At 35.6% G+C, this 23,116-nt stretch overlaps 1 protein-coding gene across 3 annotated transcripts in view; it reads right to left on the bottom strand.

The window, feature by feature from the left end:
- Positions 1–23,116, bottom strand: part of LRRK2 (leucine rich repeat kinase 2) — a 61,525-nt gene that overhangs the window by 11,380 nt on the left and 27,029 nt on the right. For all 3 annotated transcript variants that reach the window (XM_063155477.1, XM_063155478.1, XM_063155479.1), the window contains 25 exons: positions 22,598–22,853; positions 22,178–22,366; positions 20,647–20,768; positions 19,823–19,892; positions 19,152–19,372; positions 18,377–18,627; positions 17,088–17,236; positions 16,239–16,332; positions 15,016–15,202; positions 14,449–14,630; positions 13,702–13,931; positions 12,568–12,695; positions 11,289–11,507; positions 8,939–9,140; positions 8,232–8,320; positions 7,479–7,666; positions 6,394–6,548; positions 5,402–5,548; positions 5,054–5,245; positions 4,491–4,637; positions 4,054–4,154; positions 3,692–3,882; positions 2,876–3,036; positions 1,889–2,059; positions 448–548 (listed from right to left, as the gene is read on the bottom strand). In XM_063155477.1, the coding sequence (XP_063011547.1) occupies positions 448–548; positions 1,889–2,059; positions 2,876–3,036; positions 3,692–3,882; positions 4,054–4,154; positions 4,491–4,637; positions 5,054–5,245; positions 5,402–5,548; positions 6,394–6,548; positions 7,479–7,666; positions 8,232–8,320; positions 8,939–9,140; positions 11,289–11,507; positions 12,568–12,695; positions 13,702–13,931; positions 14,449–14,630; positions 15,016–15,202; positions 16,239–16,332; positions 17,088–17,236; positions 18,377–18,627; positions 19,152–19,372; positions 19,823–19,892; positions 20,647–20,768; positions 22,178–22,366; positions 22,598–22,853 (4,143 nt within the window). The remainder of the gene's footprint in view (positions 1–447; positions 549–1,888; positions 2,060–2,875; positions 3,037–3,691; positions 3,883–4,053; positions 4,155–4,490; positions 4,638–5,053; positions 5,246–5,401; positions 5,549–6,393; positions 6,549–7,478; positions 7,667–8,231; positions 8,321–8,938; positions 9,141–11,288; positions 11,508–12,567; positions 12,696–13,701; positions 13,932–14,448; positions 14,631–15,015; positions 15,203–16,238; positions 16,333–17,087; positions 17,237–18,376; positions 18,628–19,151; positions 19,373–19,822; positions 19,893–20,646; positions 20,769–22,177; positions 22,367–22,597; positions 22,854–23,116) is intronic.

Here is a 23,116-nt window from a genome sequence, read left to right as displayed (position 1 = left end):
AATGGCTTGTACAGCAATAAATAACAAGCAACAGATAACAGCATTTTTTAGATATGGACACAGTATCTCAGCAGGCTTGGTCATTTGTACTGGCACAGAACACTGTGTAACTGCACTGATATTACTTAACAAAGGCTTTTTTGCATAGCTCCAGTAAAGTAATCAGAATTGTAAAAAAAATCAGAAGTAATCTGAATTGTGTTTCACTCCAATTGCTACACAGCAACACAGGAAAATAGCAAGCTAGAACATGTGGTTAGTAGATTTCAATGGAATAGTTTATTCTGGAAGGTGAGAGCAGGCAATATTTCATGGCAGTTTCCATTCCAGAAAAGAACAACACAAAGAAACCTGTGCTTCTCATTAACTGAATGTCCGATTCCTTTTCAGAAACCACAACTTTATACTTGCCATCTATCATAAAAAAGCAAATAAACTAAGTAATACCTGGCAAGATGTTGGTCGTTCCTGAGGGTTTTCCTTCAAACACTTTTTAATTAAGTTTTCAACTTCAGGCCACGGGGAACACCCATATTCTTTGACAGGATCTAGAATGGAAAATTACATAACTTATTAACCAGCATTTACCATACTTCTAACTAACCTTCTTATTTTTAGAATTCATCTAACTTCTTACTGAGCTGCTCTAAGAAACATCACATTCTTAGGTAAAATGTCAGCATGAACAGCTTGGAATTGCTCATCTACCATTATAGGCTAGAGCATAAAATGCTAGAACTAGACTCCTTTTAATTAATAGCAGTTAAAGGAAATGGATTTTGTTTTATCTTTTTCTTTGATGTCCCTGTGGCTGGGACTGAATCCCAGATATACATGGGCTGTGCTTCCATTAATGCTGACCATTCAAGGCTATGGCACTTCAGTCAACAGTCTTTCCAATTCCTGTAAACACTGTTTTCCACATTTATTCCTCTGAGTATATGGAATACAGATGAACTTCCAATACAAGATACAGCAAATAGATAAACAACTCCATAAAGCATTTACAAGATATGGAAATTTAAATTCCCACTTAGTGCTTGGAATATGTCTCTTATGACTATAGCTGCTGAGCTCTCTGAGAATAAATCACTCATGATGGTGCCTGTATTGCTTTTCCTTTTAGTTTATCATAATCCACAGCAAATATTCCAGTCCTACCTCAGACAGAGGTAACATTAGTGATGAATACCTGCAAATGAACATACTCAGTGCAGCAAAAGACAGGCACTGTTTGCTTGTGAGATCAGCCAGCCCCTCTTTTGGTGGAAATACAGAAATTGTGAGCATAGGTGGAAGGAACTGTACTATCTCCAGAAACTAATACTTCAATTATTCCACAGAGCTTATAGTACAGTCAATACAGCTGCATTTAAGGGATACTTAGTCATCAGTTCCTGGGATACCCTCTTCAGGAAGGGGGCAGAAACTGTCTGAGCTTACAACTGGACTGTTTTCCTTAAGGAGCAGAAAATGCGTGAACACTCTGCCTCTCATAATGGAGAAGCCAGACTGAGTGATGCAGTTCTTTCCTAAATGGAGCAAAACATTCCTTAAAGAATGTTTCATAAGTACACCCACTATTGTTGGGCAGTAAATAAGAACACCAGACATTCAGCTTGTAGTGCTATAAAAATTAAACAGCTCTCAACACTGGTAGAAGTTGCCCAAGTTATGTTGTCCAGATGACTACATCATGTCCAGCCTGATAGCCTGTTTAATCTTCCTTCCAGCAGCCAATAATTCCATATTGTAATGCAGAAGGAATATGAGGAATGTATTTTTCTAAGTCTCCTTCTATGATCTGTTAGATACAACATAACTCATAATATATGCTATTTCTGGAGGAGGCAGGACAAAAGCTAAAACTTTTAGAAACAAGGCATACCTGGTAATTTTCCTTGTATTGCTAATTCATCAAATTCATTTGGAAACTTCAAGCCTTCCATTATTCTACCTCCTCCTGTTAAAATGTCATAAAGCAGCAAGCCAAATGAATAAACATCAGCTTGCTGATTGTAAATAACATTTCCTCTGGCAACCTCTGGCGCTCGAAATCCTGCAAATAAATCATTTGTTAATAAGTATGCTTCATGTCAAGATGAAGCTATCTTTGTACTTTAAAAAGTAAACAATTATTGATAAAAATGGCACAGGAAGTGCAAGGAAAAACAAACTATTTCTGGGCTGGCAACAGCTTGTATTTGGCAGATGTCCAAAAATATCAGCAGTAAGTATAAAAGAAGGGGACAGAACATCAGTTACAGAGCTCCTGCCCCTTTTAATGTAAAATAATTACTTTATCAATGAATGCTGAAAATCAAGGGCAAGTCTGCAGTCTTTTTGATGGACTAACATTTAACACTTGAAGTCACGCTCCCAAGCACAATTTAAAAGACCTAAAGGAACTTTTCAAAGTGATTGAGTTGTTCAGGGCTTTAGAATGGATGCTAATGGGTTCTCTGTAATGTTGGGGAAGAGTGAAGATATTTATTGTCTTAAAAAAAATTAAGACTTACGTACACTTTACTGGAAATTAAAGCAAAAATTTTTAGCATAGTTATAATTTAGTATAATTTCAATATCACAATAACCATATTAAAATCAGACAGCAAAAAATATGAATGCATGTAATTTAATTTCTTCTTTTTAAACCTTTAATATACTCCTTGAGTCTTCTAAAAGGTGTTAAAACATGAACAGGAGGAATGGCCAAGAGGTATAAATCTGGCATCACAACTTGTAATATGATTAGGACTACTTTTTGTGACTTTTGACTAGAATATAGATTTGAGTTACTTCTTACAGACTACATGAAAAATATATTAGCTATTTTTGGACATAATGGACTTTAAATCAAATCCTATTTCCATACCTGGTGTGCCTTCCGAGGTTTTTATTCCCATTCGGCAACAATACTGGGCAATGCCATAGTCAGCTATTTTTGCAATAACAGCTGAATTGGGATATAAGGTAAAGAGCAACACATTGTGAGGCTTTAAATCACGGTAGATGATCATTGCTGAATGCAGGTACCTAGTAATCAAAAAATATTTACTGAAAGCATTCACAAGTTAGGCATGCATCTGTACACACACACTGAGTGCATTATTCTTGTAACAGTAAATTGTGCTTTCAAACATGAAATACTGTGTTAAAAATGTCAAATATCACCACCAAGACACAGCCTTTCTGCATGACTTTATAATTGTTCAAAAATACAATTTACTATTTACTACTTTACTATTTACATTGCAGTATTTTAGTACCAAGTTTTATCTGAAGAGTCACTGATAGTTTGAAAAATGCATCTTAGAACCTTAAGCTTAACCCTCTTGCAGGTTTTGTCCTTTTAAAGTCATGTTGCAATGAGGTAAAGTGATTAATGGATTTTCAGAACTTGAAATATGCACTAAATTAATTTCTTTGACATTTCAGTAAGAAATCAACAGCCACATGGAGTCTTGCAATTTCTCTACTTAACAAGTGATGGGCATCACTTGTTAGCAGGAACAAAACAGGTAATGAAAGTACACATTACATATCAGCCAATCAACCATAAAAATACAAGAATTTGTCAGAGCCAGGAAATATTCTGCTTGAGATGTGAGAGAACAGAAGCTTTTCATTTGCAGTATATCATCTTTGAAGCTATATCCTGTTTTTACAGCAATGCAGAAGTCCCATTTACCTTAAGCCATCTGCTACATGTAGAGCTATCCTGTGCTGCAGTGTTCTAGTCAAACTTGCATTTTCCTGTTGAAGCAAACGATCAAGAGATCCTTTGAGGGCCAATTCCATCACCAGCATCCGGGGACGGATTGCAGCAGCCAGCAAAGACACTAGACTGGGGTGGTGGAGGTGACAAAGCACAGCAAGCTCCTGCAAATTGTAAAACCAGATGAAATAGTGCAAAAAGCATAATCTCTACATCTGAAGTAAACTGAGGAATGTTTTGGAGTGAGGACTTGCAATTTACTTAAACTTCTAAAACTCTTTGCTAGGGCTGGTATTCCAAGAGTAGCACTACAGAAAAAAGGCAGGATTCCTTACTTGTCTTAGGAGCCTGAGGGAAGTATGTTTATTGAAAATCTTTACAGCAACCTCTTCACCACCATAGGACGCACGGTACACAGATCCAAAGCCACCATCACCTTTTGAACAATAACATGGAAGAGTACTATTAGGAAAGGGATAACAACCATTTCTCAAAAATAATAGCTGAAAGGGTTCAGTTTTAAAATATGATCCACATATTTTACTGTGTTGATTCATGATGAGTAAACTAAACCCATAAAACCCAGTGTCCTAGTGCACAAATTAATGGAAAATTCAATACTCAATAACCTGAAATTCAGAATACTTTAAAATAATACATTTCTCCAGAAAATAAATATCTAAAATGCTTTTCATATGTTGCAGAACTGACTTAAATAGATTTGTTTACATAATCTCCATAAAAAAACCACACCCTACAAAATAATGCTTACCCAAGAGAAATTCAGGAGCTTCATCAAATTCCAGGTCATCATTGTTCAACATAATATTTCTAGGCAAATCAGCCAGTATCAGATCAGGAGCAATCTGAGCAATTGGAATGGTCTGTCTTGGTTGATCTGGATTTACCAAAAGGTCACCTAAGAAAAACAAAGGAGAAAATGAAAAAGAAAGAAAAAGAAAGGTATCAGTGAAAAAGCACTGAAAGGTGTGATCCAACCAAGACATCAAATATTAGTTTTACTATCTGCTGGATTCAGTTCCAAGATTGAAGCTGCATTATCAGTATGACAAAATTATTCTTTCCATTATTGTTTTTTTAATATAAATACACAGAGTAGATTCAATCTGTCTCATATTCTATTCTTATTTATACTAGACAGCTCTGACATAAAAAATCCCCAAGCTGCTTTTGACTTCCACTGTAATTTTTTCTTACAGAAATGAAACATTTTAAAATAACATGAAATAACCAAATGTTATAAAGGGGATGTTGCACAGTATTTGTGTAGATACAAGTGTACCTCTATATACCTCAAATGGCATAAATATATACCTTCTTCAGCCTTCCTAAGCAAGTCATCAAGCAGTATTTTTTGGTGTTCTTCACCATCTTGAAAGCTGTACAGAGCCCATTTCTTCAACAGTGTTTCCCCTTCACCACAAACATCAATTTCCAACAAACCTGGAAACCATTCTTCCATAAGAGAATCTATGTGATCTACAACTTGCCCCAAAAGGATGCACCCTTTAAGAAACAAAAAGAGGGGAATTACAGACCCAGTCTGCCATACTTTTAATTGCAAAGGTAAACTCTATATTCCAAAGGCAGAAGCACAACAAACCAAAATGCCAAGCTGCAATCAAACTGGAGCAAAATTCAGGCTCAGGAATAATAATTAACCTTTTCTGCAAGAAGGTGCTGTGATTTTCAAAAAACTGTCTGGGTTGTTGTCAAATACTGCTGACTCCACTAGACAATAAGCCTCAGGAGACCAGTTCAAGTAGATGCCTTGTCTCCAGTACATTCTGTTAGGACGAAGAGCTCGCTCTAGAAAACACAAAATTAGATTAAAAGTCTGATCTCTAACATTAATGTCAATTTAAAAATATTTAGAATAATTAATGGTACTTTGAATATATAACTATGATTGTAGGGTTATAATTACCCAAATAACAAATAAAATAAAGGCTACAACCTTGCAGGCAGCACAAAAACTAAATATATCTCAACTTGTGTTCGGTTCTAGAAGGCATTACAGAAATGCTTAGGTACGTTCAGGTTCAAGCACAGAGTATCTCAGGTAAAATATGAAAAGAAGCTGTGATTTAAATTTTTCCTGTCACACACTCATGAAATAGCAGGATGCAACTGGAATTTGATGCTCAGAAAAACTCAAATGCCAGGAAATCAGGCATTTACAAATGATATTTGTAGAGTATTACCATATGAAAGCATGGAATTCTTGGGAAGAAAGCGAAGACATATCCCCTCTTTCTGATAAAAGCAAAGCTTTGGGACTTAAATAAAGACAGAATTAATGAACCTGAAGAAAAACAGTTTGTTTTTCTGTGTGGAAGACATATCCCTTATTGTATTCTTTGTGGAATCAAATAGCAGCAAACATAAGGATTTCCCCTGTCTCTAGCATGTGAAGGAGAGAAATGGACCACTTAAAATCTTTACTTTCTTTTACACATAACTGCAAGATCAGGCACTATCTGATCCTGGATACTTCTAAATTACAAAAACGACCACTGTCTTTTTCTTACAGTTGTGAAGTGTTCAGAATTTAGCTAAAGCAAAACAGTGTTGGGGACTAAAGCTTTAACATGCAGGTGTTGGCATTCAAGGTAAACTTGCACACTATTGCTTTTGAAGATAAAGATTTGTACCTCTTCCTGAGAGCATGTAAGGAGATATCTCAAGCAACCTGTTGATGAGCCTGGACCAAAATCCCATGGGAAAGTATGGCATCTCATACAGCCTGATGATAATTTCAGAATTTTCACAGTGAGGAAGCTCTATAACAGGTCTGTGATCAGACAAGCTGAAAGAAGAAAAACATTAAGACAGTATTTGATGATGTAATATATCTGAGCTTATGACATATATTATGTATAATGTAAAATGCATGATTTATTAATGAGTGCATGATTCAGATGGTCAGGGAGCTACCAGATAGTGTGTTTGTTTATTATGCTTGCTTGTGTCAAAGTGAAGTTCTGACTGTAACTTAAACCCAACAGTGGCTCGCTAATGGATCATTAGATATTTAATGCAAACATGAGAAAAATCTGAGACATACAGAAGGCAGGTAAGATATTCAGATAAAATCTTCCTATCCCAGGGCTTTGAAGGACGTAAGAATCCTAATCAGTGCAGCCATGCAACACTCTCTCCACTAGGCAACATAAACATTACCAAACACATTAGGGAAATCTGCAACTGAGGCACTGAAACTGAGTTATTTGCTTCAGATAAAACAAAAATACCACATTCAAAATCATGACAATTTTTGTCACCACATTTAGTATGTACAATTTTTGAAGGAGGTAATGCCTCTGAGTAACTTGCGAGTGGTTCTCACTTCATGCAAATGAGTTACGGAAATGTTTTGTTATCTTTTAAACTTCAATAAATATCTTTAATGCTGGCACACTGCTGTGAAACTAAATTATAACCTCCTTGGTGTAGTCTTGAAGCATGGTAACTGTAAAAGAAGTACTATCCTCATAAAATATTCTATCCTTTATAGTTTCCATTTACCCACCATGTTGATACATAAGCTTTACCTGCTACAAGATGAGTTTAACATATCTCTTCTGAAAGCATTTACTAAAATGTAATATACAAAGAGTCTGTCATGCTTTCATGTACCAAATGCTCTGATGATCAGTGAAACTAGTTAGCCTGATGGGAGGTTTCAATTTTGATCTATCTCTATGGCTGTCATTTTTGGGTTTAGCTCCTTGCTTACCTGCTTGGGATTAGTAGTTGGTCCTCTCCTAATGGCAAAGCAATCTGGAACTTTTCCAGAAGCTTAAAGTATTGTGACATATAGATTTTAGGGAACTTGCTCTTCTTCAAAAGGAATTTTTCCACATCTGAACGCTTCACAATTCCCTTAGGGTATTTAGAACAGCCTTCCACTTTCACCATCAGAATCTTTTAAAAAAAAGTGAAACAATTTCAGGTGTACATTCATAATTAGATGAAAGTTTCAGAGGTTAGAAAATATGAGTATATATAATAAATTTTGAGAGTGTTTCTAGATCAACATTTCAATGATGGTCTCACTTAAGCAGTCAGTCTGATTCATATCCAACTTCATATCCACTCACTTGTCTCTGCCATCTGTACCTGGCATACAATTAAAATTCTTTCCCATTCTTACAGCCTTTAGCCCAAAGTTCCAGCTTTCATCCCAACCTGTGGCAACATATTGCAGGATTACCTTGCATCCATGGGGTTTTTCTATTCTACATGTATTGTGTCTGTTGCAGTTTAAATGATATAGGACTTTACAATGTAAGAACAGAGAAGCAACAACACAGTTGTCCAGAAAGCAACAGAAATAGAAAAGAGCAAAGTGAAAAAATGTGGTCCTTGAGAAAATTCTAGATTATGAAACACTAAAGAAATGGTGAAGAAGGAACATTGATGAGTTACAGTGATTTTGGACAGGGGAAAATGTACCATAAATGCATACACAAAAAGTGTTCAGTCTGACCTGTGCCATGATTTTACACAGCCACTTTGGATCTACGAAATACAGATCTCTCAGCTGAAGTGCTGGGTCTTGGAAATGAAGGAGAACACCTGCACAAAGAATACTGTAATTAGCAATGCATTGCACAAGATCAATATCAAGCAAAGTAAGCACTCCACTCTGGGCTGTTTTTATTATATTACTTGACATAAAGAATTTGAATAATAAATACAGTTTTATTGATGTCAGTATCTCAGAACAGTAGAGTGCAAGCACATCATGCTCAGCTTTACCTTTATTTTCAGAATTTTTGTTAGATTTTTAATCTGACTTGCTTTTTTGCTATGATCTGTGTGGTTTATTATTTAATCTTATGAAGTCAGTACTGCACTGAGATAAACTTTTACATGTGTTTCTCTAATCACAATTCTGAGTGATTGGAGCAATTGCATCTTTCTTCTGCAACTATGCTGCCTAACCAGCAGTAGAATGTCTTCAAGGAGGGGTAAAAGAGAGAAAGAGATATAAACTGTTACAGTGCTGAGCCTTCACATCATGGAATTCCTTTCCTAATAATGTGGTTTAACAAACTGATGTTACCCAAGCTTAGACACCTCAGCTTACCATCGTGTGGCTCCCTTGTGAAAGATGTAAAATCATGTACAGATCTGTCAGCTGCAGACTTACAGCAAACTGGTAACAAACACACATAGAAGAGAATATTTTACCTGATTCATTCAGAAAGTGAATTGCATGAGGGAGTTCATTTTCATCCAGCTGTAACTGGCCTTCTTGCACCAGTTCCAGCAAGCGCTTCTGATCAATTACAGGAAATTCCACTGGGACGTTTTTACGTTCCAGCAAAATTCTCTTTTCCAGCTCCAGGTAGCTGTCAGGAATTAGCTGACCAACCACTGGCTGATCTCTGATCTGTAAAATTATGAATAATAATCTTAAATGTATTCATTTATTCATGTGAAATGAAGAAGATAAAACTAAGATATAAAGTGTATGTCCACTCAATAGAAGCAGAAAGGAACAAGAACACTCATTTATTGACTAACATGGCTTCTGAAAGGTAGATGAAAATAATTACTCTTTCAGAATTATAATGTATTACTGTAAATAACTACTCAGAGAAGAAAATATTTCCATATTACTTGTACATAAAAAAATAATAAATGAGGTCTCTCAGAAGACGTTATTTCAAAGAGAAGCTTTGGTTCAAAGGAAAATATTCACTATATGAGCAGATTATATCATATATCTTCAGTTAATACAGAGCAATATACAAATTAAGAATAAAAACCTATACTTCTTTTAGTATGCAATATCTCTAGCCATGTATTTAGATAAATGGGAGGGAAGAGGGTAGTAGCTTGATTAAAAGTCTCCACTCCTGGCAGTCAGTGGACAAGAGAATAGAATGAAATAAATTTAGCCACAATGAGTGACTCAAATGGGTGCCTTGTGCCTGTTTCCTGAGCCTCTGTTCCTTCCTGCAGACACCCTTTGGTATTTGGTAATCACTAGTACCCAGTCAGGCTTTCCTTTCTCCATGCATGCTGACCCACCAACTTTTTTGAGGAAATGGGAAACAACTTTCCCAATATTTACAAACTGGCCTCATAACTGTAATTTTTCTCTCACCAATGTACTGTGACGTTTTTGATGTGTCAAAAATATAATTGGTACCTTGTGCAGATGAAATTAGCACCTTGTGTAATTTCAAAGACTCCGGAGTACTTGATGACAATGCTGAATATTAAACTAATGTGGTCTAATCTCTAAGCAGATTAGAGATTGCAGCCTTGTAACATTCCTTTCACAAATTACCTACATAATTTATGGTAATTATCTCCTTTCAGACCACCTTACATCTGTGTAGAAGTTTAAACATCAGTTTAAGTCACAGTCTCAAGAGATGTAGACATTAAAGGAACAACATTTTTCAAAAAGCAGAACTGCTCTGGGGTGTTCACTAAGTATGGTGAGACACAGAAGCCACATAAAAGCACCAGCTCAATTCATGCCCACTGGATGTATGAGAGGAGGAATTAACCCATTTCACTTGAGAGGGCACCTCCTTGCCATTTGGGACTGGTTAGCTGTTCCTTGCACTGTGGAATGAAGTTAGAGACAATCTGGATATGGCTAAGCTGCTAATTCCTGAGAGAAACAAGAGAGGTGTGTACACTTTAACACATGTAGCACCACTGGTGTGAGGCTGGTCATAAATACATCATTTGCTCTATAAAATCTTCCAAACAGTCATTTGGAAGAAAATTGAGTTCTGGTACAATTTATGAAGCTCTTGACCATTAATTTAAGTAGCACAGGACATCACTTTTTCTCTTTAATGTGCTATGACATAAATGAAAAATGAAAAATGTGTTGTTGCATAAATTAAAAAAAAAAGTATATTCTTTTTTTTACAGATAAGATCCTGTCTTTCTACAAGCTCCATGCCTGAGTAGGTATCTTCATCACACTCAGGGCTTCATGTTGTGGCTAAGGATAGAGCAGGGAATGAGTTGGGATGACTTTGGAGACAGAATTACAAGTGCAGATATTCCAGTCTAGGAGGATCACTCAGTCCACAGGATCTTCCTTTCCTGCTTTAATTCACTTTCCTCTTTATAGAAACAGTTTCACGCTATGTAAACTAAAATCAGTAAATGAGAAATCAGTTGGTTTTCGCAAACCACAACATCCTATTTCCTGTCCCCTGAAATCTTGCCATACTTACTGTAATTACATGATGCTGCCCAAGAAACCAAGATTTTAATTAAATTTCTTTGTAAGACAAAGATGGCTTGTTTTTCATTGAATACTTGATTTATGGCACTAGTGCTTGAAAACAGAACTTTGCTGGGATTTCAAGTTAATTTTCGGGGAAGAAAATCAAATTAAAACAAACCTGGTGATTTTCCTTCACTATTTTGCTGTAACATTTTATAGACGGCAAGATGACTTTGGTATCACACGGTAATTTATTTAATTACGCATTAATATTCAAAAAGGCATTCACTTAAGTAAAACAAGGTGTTTTCAACATTAAAACAGTATGGGTCTCACCTTGAAGTGAAGACTCTCCTTTATGATGATTTTCCTAAGTCTGATGATGGAATCAGATTCTTCTGTGGCATTGACAAAGTGGTAATCCTGGATTGCTGGGAAGCCCCGCTTGTTCAGCAGCTCTCTGGTGATTTTACTCATGCAGACCTTACGCTGCATCTCATCAGAAACATCCAGATGAGTGCCAACAAGAATCACAGGGGATGTTGATGCTCGAGCCTGATAGTGAGATCCATACTGTTCATTAACTCAACAGCAAATGTTGATTTTAGAGTTTTATATTCACATAAAATGTGTGCAATTTAGTCAAACATTCAGAGAGCTATTTCAAAAGAGAAATATTAAAAAATCAGCTTTTTCCAAAAGGAAGGAGTGTACATCTGTATTTCATTCTCTGCAGATTAACACTATTGGCAGTAAAATAGAGGGACATTTTTTTTAAGAACATCCAACAAAATGGAATAGTCAAAAGAAATGGTACTTTGCTAGCTGTCTTTGGAACAGGGCAGCAGGGAAACATCAGCAGGTACTGCACAGCAAAGGAGAGCATATCAGAAATTATTTTCACCAACACTAAACTGACTGCTGTGTCCTGTATCACTGTCCAAGGTGAAAAGAGTGGAAAAGACAAGCTCATTAACAGGAACAGTAAACAAACTCTTTCTGTGAGTGTATTGCCCAGTCATGGCTAAGCATCCTATAAAAGAAAAGACAAGTAATGCTCACTCACCATGCAATGGCTCCATAAATGGAGATAAACACTTATAAAAAAAAGACTAATACACAGGCAGGTTCTCAGGTCAATTCCCTACCATAGTTCTGGAATAATTCCTATTAATAATAGGATACTAAGCATACACTTAATAGCATGGTTTCAGGCCTGTATCTATTTATGAGTTTTAAACTAGGCTAATTCTGATTTCCCCAAAATTTACACTGGTGTAAAAGAAAAATGAAATTTAACTCATTATTTCTTTAATACTATTCCTTTCTTATTTTTGTCAATGAATTCAAAATATTGCCAGAATATACAAACTATTCTTTTGCACAGTACTTTGTACAATTTTAAGTCCAAATGGTGCTGATCATGTCTTTTTATGTCTAAAATTACTGTCATATCCAATACATGATGTATTATGTATTTCAGCTCTTGTTTAATACTACTGTTCTTTCGTTTAGAAGATTTTTTTTTTCTTCTTCCCCTATATAAATATTTATGGCTAATTTGCTGTTCACCTACAGCTCCCTGGAAAGGAGAATTCCATTCTGTAAGTCTTACCTTGATGTTAAAAAGCCATGGCTTCATAGCATCCACCTCTGCTTGTCCTTTGCTGAGATCATAAACAGCAAGATATAAAGCCCTCTGGGTCATGAAATGAGGATGGGTACTGTAGAACTCCTCTTGTCCTAGTGATCAAAAATTTCCATTGTTTAGTACTTCCTTGACTGAACATCTGCAGGTCACAAAAAGGCAGAGGAACACATGTCCCCAGACCACGAGTTCAGAAGTGAAATTAATGTTTGCAGAACTTTATATAAATTGTCAGGAAACCAGAAAAACTACGAATTTTAGGAAGGCACTCAGTGGTAGCTCACAGATTGAAGTGTAATGTTTAAACACACTGGTTTTATACCAATGTAAGATTTAACTGGATAAACATGGTTGCTGCATGGACAACTTAAAAGGTTGTGATTCTTTTAAAACCTCAATACTGAATTTCTCCCTCACTCTTTCCTTTCCCTTTACTTTCTTCCTTTCCTTTCTCCTATACTTTCAGCAACTTCAAAATAAATTCACATAACTAAGCACTTAAAATTACAACTAAAGCTGGAGATGCAGCTTGAATGGCACTGACCTGTGCTTATGCATTGTGATAGACTGTATTTAAATGATGACAGACATCTGTTTAAAAATAACTTTTCTATACCCTCAAATAGCCCTGGATTTTAGAAGTGCTTCTGTACTCCTCCAGACTCAGAAAGGTTTCCAGAAACACAAGGTTCAAAGACTCATCCTAAGTGCTTTGCTGTCTGTGACCTTACAAGCTTGTGATATTGCAGAGCCTAGAGAGACCTGGACTACAAAATGGAGAAACAGAGTTTAATCAAAGATTCTTCTGGTGATTACAAGCAATTTCTTACTATTCTGAAATGATTGTTCTAAGTATTATAGTTTAAATGAGTGGTCAAACAACATTTGGTGATAAGAAATTCCTGAGGCTTTATATTAAATTTGAGGGATTAGCTGCTAATTTACAGAATCCACTAATTTATAAGTGGTCATTGGACTTTGAGTGTACGTTTGTGATTCTACTGTCCCCAGTCTGAATTACCACAGGCTGACTCTAAGAATAAGTAATGCATTAAAATGTTAGAAAAGACAATAGGAAAGGAAAATAAACTCAGGAAATACCTCCAAAGTCCCACACATTTAATATAAGCTCCTTCTTCATTTTGCCTTTCCCTTGAATGACCCAGTCTTTCACATCAATGCCTACTGTAGCTTTTGGAGAGCCCAGTTCTGTTCGTTTGCTTCTCATGAGCTGTTGCAGCAGGGTGGTTTTCCCACTGCCAGTGTTCCCAACAATCATGAGCTTCACTCTGTTATAAGGCACTGCCTTCTTCAGTCGCTGCTGAAGAAATCTGGTAGAAAAAGTTTGCAAAACTCACAGAAGTGTATAACAAAGAAAAAGATGAACAGAACTCAAGAACAAAGAAAAATCTAGAACCATAAAATTTTCTTCAAATTTTCAGTATCTGATTGATATTACTGTTCTTTTAACAGTCCACTCTAATTTCTGATTTGAAAGCTAAAGTTTAATTCAGAATATGTCTTTTTTTGCTTTGTAATTATCCCAAAATTGTGCTCTGTGCAGTGCACAGAGGAACTGGAGAACACAATAAACATATTACAAATAATTGGTAAGCATCACTTATTGCACAGTTTGTGGAAGCATCAAATTCAAGAGGTAATAATAGTATAGTCTAAACCACTCTGTTATCTGTGTGTGTTGTTATCATAACCTCCCACACAACAGCAGGCTGGATTTCATATGAAAAACCAGTATGTCTTTACAAAACAGCATGGTATTTCCTCAATGCTTACTGCAAATCCCAAGAAAGCAAACCAGGAATATTCAAGAACAATAGGGCAACAAACCTGATAATGTCTCTGGCTTTGCATCCCACATGCTTGAAGTCTAAATTAAGATGGAGTCCTTCCAAAGGAAGATCCCAGACTTTGGACAGTCTTCCCATTTCATCAGGAAAGAATCTCAAATCAGGATTATGACTTACATCCAGAGAAGTCAAGTTCTCTAGGAAGCCAATCTGAGGAGGAATCTAAATAAAAGAACATTTAATGAGCAATTAAATGTTAAAAAAAGGAGTAACATGAATACATTAATTATTTAACAGAACTAGGTATTATTTTTACTGCTGTAGTTCATTTCTTGTAATAAACAGGCCTAATATCCTACAGTAAGAGAGAAAAGACCTTATAAGTAATTCAGTATACAAACTGAGTATATGACACATTCCAGGCAGAAAAGCTGAATAGCATATAGCAATTTTCCTTCACAGAGTAAGGAAATATTTGCATTTACATAACACTTCACTGACACAATGCAATTGCATGAGAGGTGACATGAAAATCAAATTAACATTGAAAAACTGCATTCAACTGAAAAACAATTAAATTTTCTTCAGGTAGAATTTTACACTTTACCTCCTTTAACTTGTTGTGGGAGAGGTGTAGCTTTTCTAGCCTAGACCACGCACATGCCTTTTCACTCAAGTCCAAGACATCTATTTCATTATGATTAAATAACAGCTCCCTTAAATTTAGTGATTTCCAGTGCATTGGTCCAGGCAGGCTTGTGATCTTGTTTTGGCTTAAATCTACTGATCTCAAACTAAAAATGTGAAAATAAAAAAGAGAGAAGTCAGCAAATGAAAAAATAAAACCCAGGTTAGCTGAAACCAAAGCTGTATTAATTTTTAATAAACAAGTTGATTAGCTATCAGAAGAGATGGTTTTCTGACTGAAATCCAAATAAAGTAGATATACTTGTATGCAAATACATGTATGTGCAGAAATTACATAGTTCACCTAGACCTATTGGACAAGTTTATGTTGCTATGAAACATGAACCACACAAAATTGCATGCAACACCTTCCTGATTTGATTGAGCTGTGAGATGTAGAACCTGAAAACTGCATTTTTTCAACACATCCATTAAATCTGCAACTATGAATGTCAGCATGCTGAAATTGTGCAATATCATGGTAATTTCATTAATATAAATTCCCAATCTGTGTATCTGCTCTCTCTATGGTGCCATCAGCACTCACATCTCCCCACACCTATTGGATCACCCTTCCAAGCACTTCCTCCACAATCTCATTCTAGTGATCAGTTAAGGTCAGCAACTTTTATAAAAAAAGCAAAAGTCCAATTTTCACATAAGCAATGCTTTGAATGTATAGCAAAATAAATGTCACATGCTTCTTTACCACAACTCCTTCTGGAGGAAGTGTTTTTCTTTGAGAATAAGTATCTCATGTTATTTAGGAAGTGAAAAACTAATCTCAGTAGTCTTGTGCAAAAGTCTGCAGAACTAAAAAAGTTGCTGATATATTTTTATTGTTGTTTCCTAGGAAATATGAGAATTCTAGTATTCTCAACTAAAGAATTGTCAGCTTCAGCTGTCAAGGAATATATTTTCAAGAACAGCAATTTGAATCTGAGGAACAGAATTTTCAGAATCATGAAGAAAATGTGACAAATTAGTCTTCAGTTTAAAAGCTACCAAGTTCTGGATTTACCCAGTGAGGATTCTCTGAAAATCAGTAAACCATGCAGGATTTTCTGCAGAATAACAATTTTGTCATCAGATTTTTTTATCAAGAACTTGACATTAACATCAATGAATAAAAGAGTAACTTACTGTGGTAGAAGAAGAATAGCTTCTGGAACATTAATAAAACAATTCTGGGATAATTTTAAACTTGTTATGCTGGATGACAAGTCAGGTATCTTTTCTAGAGCAGAAAAAGGGGTTAATCCTATGATTTTAAGAATGGTTTAAATTATTTTAAAGACTGGAGTTTACACAGACTAAAAGGTCAGTCTATAATTTTCATACAGAGGTATCACCTACCAAAGGCACAGTTCAAATCCTTTTTCTTAAAGCTTATTAAAAACTAAAGTCCCAAAATTAATTAATATATCATCTTTTAACAAATTATACATTGTTATCCTTCATCTCCCAGTGGCATTAAACACCAAAATAATCTTACTTATACTTTACTGTACTGCAAATACAAAACTGAACCCAGGATTTGAGGTGTGGCCTCACCAGTGCTGAGCACAGAGGGACAATCCCTGCCCTGGTTCTGATGGTCACACTGCTGTTTATACAGACCAGGATGCATCTATATATTACAGGACAGTATTAAACCTGCATCAGTACTAGATTTGCAAGCTAAATCTCAATGATTTTCTCTTCTTTGAACCTTCCTCAGCAGTGTGTACAATCTCAAGTGCACTCAGCCATTTTTACAGCATCCACTCCAAATGCAGGAACAAGAGGAGTTGGGTGAGTCAGATCAAATGACTGGAAGCATGCTCTGTGCTTCAGTGATCACAAGCTGATGCTTAGGAAACTCTATAAACAAGGACTAGTACTTGTATTACTCTTTTCTGTTCTTCCAAGACTCCAAATGTTGGTGGGCAGAGGAATTTTATGACTTGGAATAGTTCCTAGAAGGTGAATCCTATTTTAACAGATACTTACCAAGAACATTCATCCTGGCATTGAACTGCTCCAGTTTTGTACAGCCCATGAAGACATTCTCAGCAAGGGATGAAATATTGTTCTTACTAATGTTTAAAATTTTCAGGTCTTTCAAGCATAGGGGTGAACATAAGCATGAAATCTTGTTTCTATGAGAACAAGAAAAAACAATCCATTTAGAAATTATTAAGTAAAAGGTGAAAGTAGTGTTGATCTGACAAGTAAACACCAGTAAAGCAAAAAGAAGACTTTATCTATATAAAGACTGACCAGTCAGCAAAACCACTAGAACATCTGGCAGCATGGAATAACATGACTGGTATTAAAATCAGTTTAATTAATTTGGAGATCAAGTGTCAAAATGTATTGCAAGGTTTAATTTTCTGATTACATACTGGAGCTCAATCCCATGCAAAGAGGATTGCTGCATTTGTGAGAGGTTCTGTGTACTAAAATTATGTGTTTGCAATATTACAGAATTACTAACAACCTACAAAATCTTTTAAAAAAGGAATCCTGTATGGAATGCTATTCAGGATGATTATATAATTTTACACAATGTATTCTGGGGAGAAGAAAACTAGAAAGAGGAAGAGAAAGATCCCGAAAATACAGAGATAAAAGATCCATCCACTGTTATGCCAGGGTACTATTACTAACAAAGTTTACCATCTGATTTAGCATGAACTGTAGGAAATGAATGAGACAGTCTCTGCAGTTTACAGAGCTATCACCAATCTCATTCTTAAGAATTCCACATGGGTATGAATTACCTCACTAAGAAATATGGTAATAAGTGCTGGCAAACAAAAAGCTACATGCTTTAACCCGTTTCTGTGGCTTAAAACATATCCATACCAATACATAAAATTCCATTACTACTACTCCCAGAAAAGCTTTTATGCCTATGAAATAAAGTGGAAACTATTGTGTATACAGAAAACCTAGCTGAATATGTCAGACTACACAGCCCTGTGGATTAATAGTATGGCAGCAGAAAGAAACTGAACTACAACTTATTTAGTATGGTAATGGAACAGCAATGCTGTTTCATTAGATTCCAACAGAATCTAGATTCCAACAAGGTCCAAAATCATTCCCATACCTTGTACTTTGCAATCCAACTCCAAAAACTGTAGCAATTTAATACATTTGGAAGACAATGGCAGTGTTCCACCAGTGACTAAACAATCCTTTCTTTACATATAAAGAGTCATCATTATGCATGACAAATCTATTATTTCCTATTGTGTTTATTATGCTGCAGTCCATTTACTCATGCTACTCACCCTTCCAGCGAGAGCTGTTCCAGATTTTCAGCAACACTTGTAAGAAATTCAGGAGTGCACACCAGCTGATTGTACGAAAGGTTGAGTTGCTTTAGAGTTGGACATCTGAGGTTGGGATCCAGAGCAAAGGAAGGGCCGATGTCATTTCGTGAGATGTCGAGGTTTGTGATACAATTCATCCTCAGTAAGTACGGTGGGAAAGCCGTGAATCGGTTACTGTGCAAGTCCAGGTAAGTCAGGCATTTCAAGTTCTGAAAGAAAAGGATCATTTGTTTGAAAAAAGTTAAAAGAAAAGATGAATTTATATGTTTGCAATTGAGTTATATTTTTATACAAATTATTGATTTATTTATATTTGTCTCACTATGGAAAAGTAGGAGAAAATAGCAATTGTACCAATGTAACCTATAATGTTTCTACAAAAAAATAAATTATAGGGCATTATTCAAAAACAATTAGCTCCATTTAATAAAATTTAAGATATTAATTGCCTGCAGTTCCATTGCCATTATTATGCTACTTAATATCACACATCTTACAGCAGTTCTCTACAGTAAATTACTTAAAACAATCCCATTAAAACGCTTTTTTTTCTAATGAACACGAATCCACTGAATGGAAGTTGAGTAAATGTATGAGGCATACCAAAATATACACCCATATTCTTGAGTAATATTGCTATGGATACATTATTACAATATATATGGATTACATTATTAGAGAACAACACTTTAAGTAATTTCAACTAGTGTTACATAAAATTATGCAGAATTACTTCACACAGTTGTTCTGGAATGTTTGTAAGAGCATTTTGGTGGAGCTCCAGTTTCTCAAGATGTTCCAGATGACTTATTAAGCAGCTGTTCTGGCTGATGGCATCAATGTTCTCCAGCTCATTTGATGAAAGATCTAGTGATTTAATATACTCTTTCTCTGAGATCAATGAAGAAAGACTGTCTGATGATCTTATATGTGAAGACAATTTTGAGATGCCTTCTATTAAAACAAAAAAGTGAAAATAACATTATTTAATTTATCACTATCACTTAGGTAAAATTACAATCATTTAGATTGGGATCTAAAGATGCAGAAAAGAGTGAATGTTTGGATATTGGTTAACATCCAGATCCATGAAGAATTCTATTAAGACACAGAAATTTTTAAGACAGTAGGGAAGGGGAAGAGGTGAATGTTTATGCACTGCACAACAGAAAGAGCTTTTGAAAGCTAATAAGGGCACTCATTAAATTTCATTGCTACATAAATTATTTGTGGAGTCCAAGAACTAAAAATCTCCATACATGCATTATTTGTACTTTACTGTAGTATTTCCAAAATGTAGCCTCCTCTTAAACAAATACATATTGTGTCTCAAATCTTTGCATGCAATGCTTGTGAAAGCATTAAGGCTGCAAAATCTGTTATATAATTGTACAGTTTACTTACTGGAGGATTCATCTGAGAGGAAGAATTTTCGTCTTTGTTTCATTAATGGTTCATAATCTGAACCAGGTCCCTGCAAAATCCAAGAGAAAAAGCATTTAGGAACATGTTCTGAAATCATCCAAATTCAGTAAAACTCTTTTTATTGTGATTTCTTTTTATCAGAGCTTATAGGGAGAAGACAAAAAAACTATACACTTGAACTCAAAACAACAACAGGTCACATCTTTAAAAAATATATTTATCCATGAAATATGAAAGGATGGTAGATTTAACGTGCAATGGAAGTCGTGCATTTCTGGCAACCCAGAATGACTTTCACTAGGGTGCAGTAATAGGATGGAGCAGAGTATTACAAACCATAACTTTGTCTAAGAAAGCCAGTCTCTCCAGTTTACCTTTACAGTTAATGGAAAGAGACAAGGTCCTTCCAAAGGAACCTGACCTCTATTCCACCAATTTGTCCTCTTATGTCTCCTTAGGGAATCAGTCTCTCTTCATTGATCATTACTGAAGATCAGCTTCACTAAGGGGAAGTTAATTTTTGTGACTGGGCCCACGATCCCTGTATTTCCATTTGAACACCAGACTGGAAATCTGAACACTTCAAAAGGGTGTCTGCTCTTTAGTGATCATAAATTTTTGCTGACAAACTCATCCACACAGTGCACCACAGCAGAAGGAAACACTGAATGGCAACAGTGAGACAAAGCCCATATGGTTACATGACCTTTCCTATCACTTGATTATTAACAATTTTGGAGCAGGCTACGCAGATGGACTTAAAAACTACTTAAAAACCTGGAATGAGCATGGATCTGACTTACCACAGAGTAGGAATGTCGCATCAAAGTAGGAGAACCTCTCTGACATGCCATTTCCCTACAATATAAATCAGCAACTGCAATGGAATTGGACTTCTTTTTTGTAAAAAGTGAGCCTTCACTTCCTTGAACACAAGAACAGAAATAGGTAAGAAAATGTATTTAAAGATGAGGCTCAGAATTCAACTGTACTATAGATGCTGACATACAAAGAAGAGATGCATTTCAAAAGCATCAATACTGGCAGGATCTCACTGGCCAATTCTGTGTGCAATAGGCCAAGAATGTTGTCTGTGTGTTTTAGAGCAGAGGGGCCAGACTCACTTGACATTCTTCAAGTAGGACCTACAGGTGATTGCAGGACCTGCACTGATAATTTATGATACAAAATTTCCATTGGGTTGGGATTATTATGCATGTTTCATAGCACATGTTTCTGCTACTTCAGTGTAAATAACTTTTTAAATTGAAAAGAGTTGTATTTCAATAGATAAATTTGCACTCCCACACTTATTGAGAATGAAACATCAAATGCCACTCTGAATTTGGTGAATCAGGAGACATTTGGTGTCATTATCTGGAGATATTTGATTGTTCCTCTTCTCAAAGCTACTTTTAAAACTCCCCAAATCACTCCTGCATTTTTTTAATGATAACAACTTTTCTACATGGAGCAACAAATAGACCTACAGAAATTAAAAGTGGTGCTGAATGATATAAGGAAAACAACAAAGCAGAATAAAAAAACGTTCCTTAGGATTCTCTGATTCCAAAATTCAAATTCTTCACCTGTGTTGTTTTTAAGTAACCAGCTGGTTTAAAACAAGAGCAACATTTGAACAACAAAAAAGATACGTTAAAAATTAAGGCTACTTTCATCATTAAGTTGCTGGTATTATAGACACAAATGCTGCCTTTCTATAAGTTAAAGGCATTCAAATGTCCTGGTTACAAAGAATGGTGTTGGGCTGAACATAAACCTGTCATTTACACTTTCAGATCAATTAGTTATCTTTGGGATGGAGCTTGTTTCACCTACTTAATTTGTTAATAACATAGTCCTCTATGCCAGATCGGGTTGTATGAACTTTATTTACAGACTACCCAGGGAACAGAGGAGTTTCTAGACCACAATACATGACTGACTTCATGATGAGACAAACTGGGCTCTTGAAGCTCTTGCTTTTTGTCATAGACTATAAAGGCAGCTCAGAAAAAGACAAAAAAAGTCAAAATTTAAATTCAGTTGCAAGAATCTTACTCTTTCTCTCTACAAGAAACTGAATGCATGACAAACTAATTCTAAATGTATAACTGTAAAATTCTTCAAGGTCTTAGTTTTGTACATGAAGCACATACTCACCACAAACTATTTTCCAATGCTACCTCCAACAAAATTTTAGATAGAAGTTTTTTTCTTCATGGGAGATGTTAAATCTCAAATACAAGTAAATAACTGATTTATGGCTATAGTCTAGCCATAGTACATTAGATATGGATTATAAAAAGCAAAAAAGAAAATAAAAACAATTACCTTCACTATCAATATCATCACTCAAAGGAAAAATACTGTCCACTAACGGGTCAGGTATGAAATTCCAGTCATAGTTTCTGTCCACTCCATCTTCAGACAAGTTTGGATCAGAGGAGGCTCTTGATCTATCCTCTGAAATATTCTTCATCTGGAATTTGAGCACCATCCTTGCCAGTGCAGAACCTGCATCTATATGTACAAGAAATGGAAAAGATAAAATAATCTCCAAGAAATCCAAGTAGCTTCAAAAAATAACAGAAACAACTTGATTTGCTTTCAAGTTTTGCCAAACTTTTCATAGCAAGCTGAATGCTATGAAGAGATTCTCAACTGAAAATCTTCAGCCAAAACACATTCATAGTATCATCAGAAGATATTGACACATTTTCTATATTTACAGCAATTTCTACATATACTCACTCTGTTTTCTTGTTTGAGTAAGTTTATCTGGGAACAAAGGAATGAGCCAGGAAGGCTCTAATCTGCCAAAACCAAATCCTCCAAGACAAATACTGCTGTTGGTGACATCAAGGCTAAGTTTCTTTAAGAGCAAGCTGATGATCTGGCTGTCTCCTCTCTTTATACTGATGGTCAAAGCACTCCGAACGTCCTGCTCACGAGCACCGCTGGCCAATAACAATTCCACCAATTTAGCATTACTTCCTTTCTCACAAACCTAATAGAGAAAAGCAAATAAAACAAACCAAGAATGTGAAGCATTCAAGTAACAGCTCAGACTGCATTAAGATGTGTGTCTCAAATTCAGAGGGACTTTATTTTAAGAATTGTGTCTCTTTCTCAATTATGCAATTCCTTACTCCTTTGAGCATAAGCCTGCCTAAGGTGTTTGAGTACCAACTCTAACTTTCATGAAGGCTTTGCCCAAATGTATCAAATGCTTTAGATCTGCAATTGTAATTCTTGTCATGAGTGCACACA

Source organism: Melospiza melodia, chromosome 4 (genome assembly GCF_035770615.1).
Source record: "Melospiza melodia melodia isolate bMelMel2 chromosome 4, bMelMel2.pri, whole genome shotgun sequence".
In the NCBI taxonomy this organism is placed as follows: domain Eukaryota; kingdom Metazoa; phylum Chordata; class Aves; order Passeriformes; family Passerellidae; genus Melospiza; species Melospiza melodia.
Note: the sequence above shows the minus strand (reverse complement) of the source record. Positions and strands in the feature narration are given on the sequence as shown.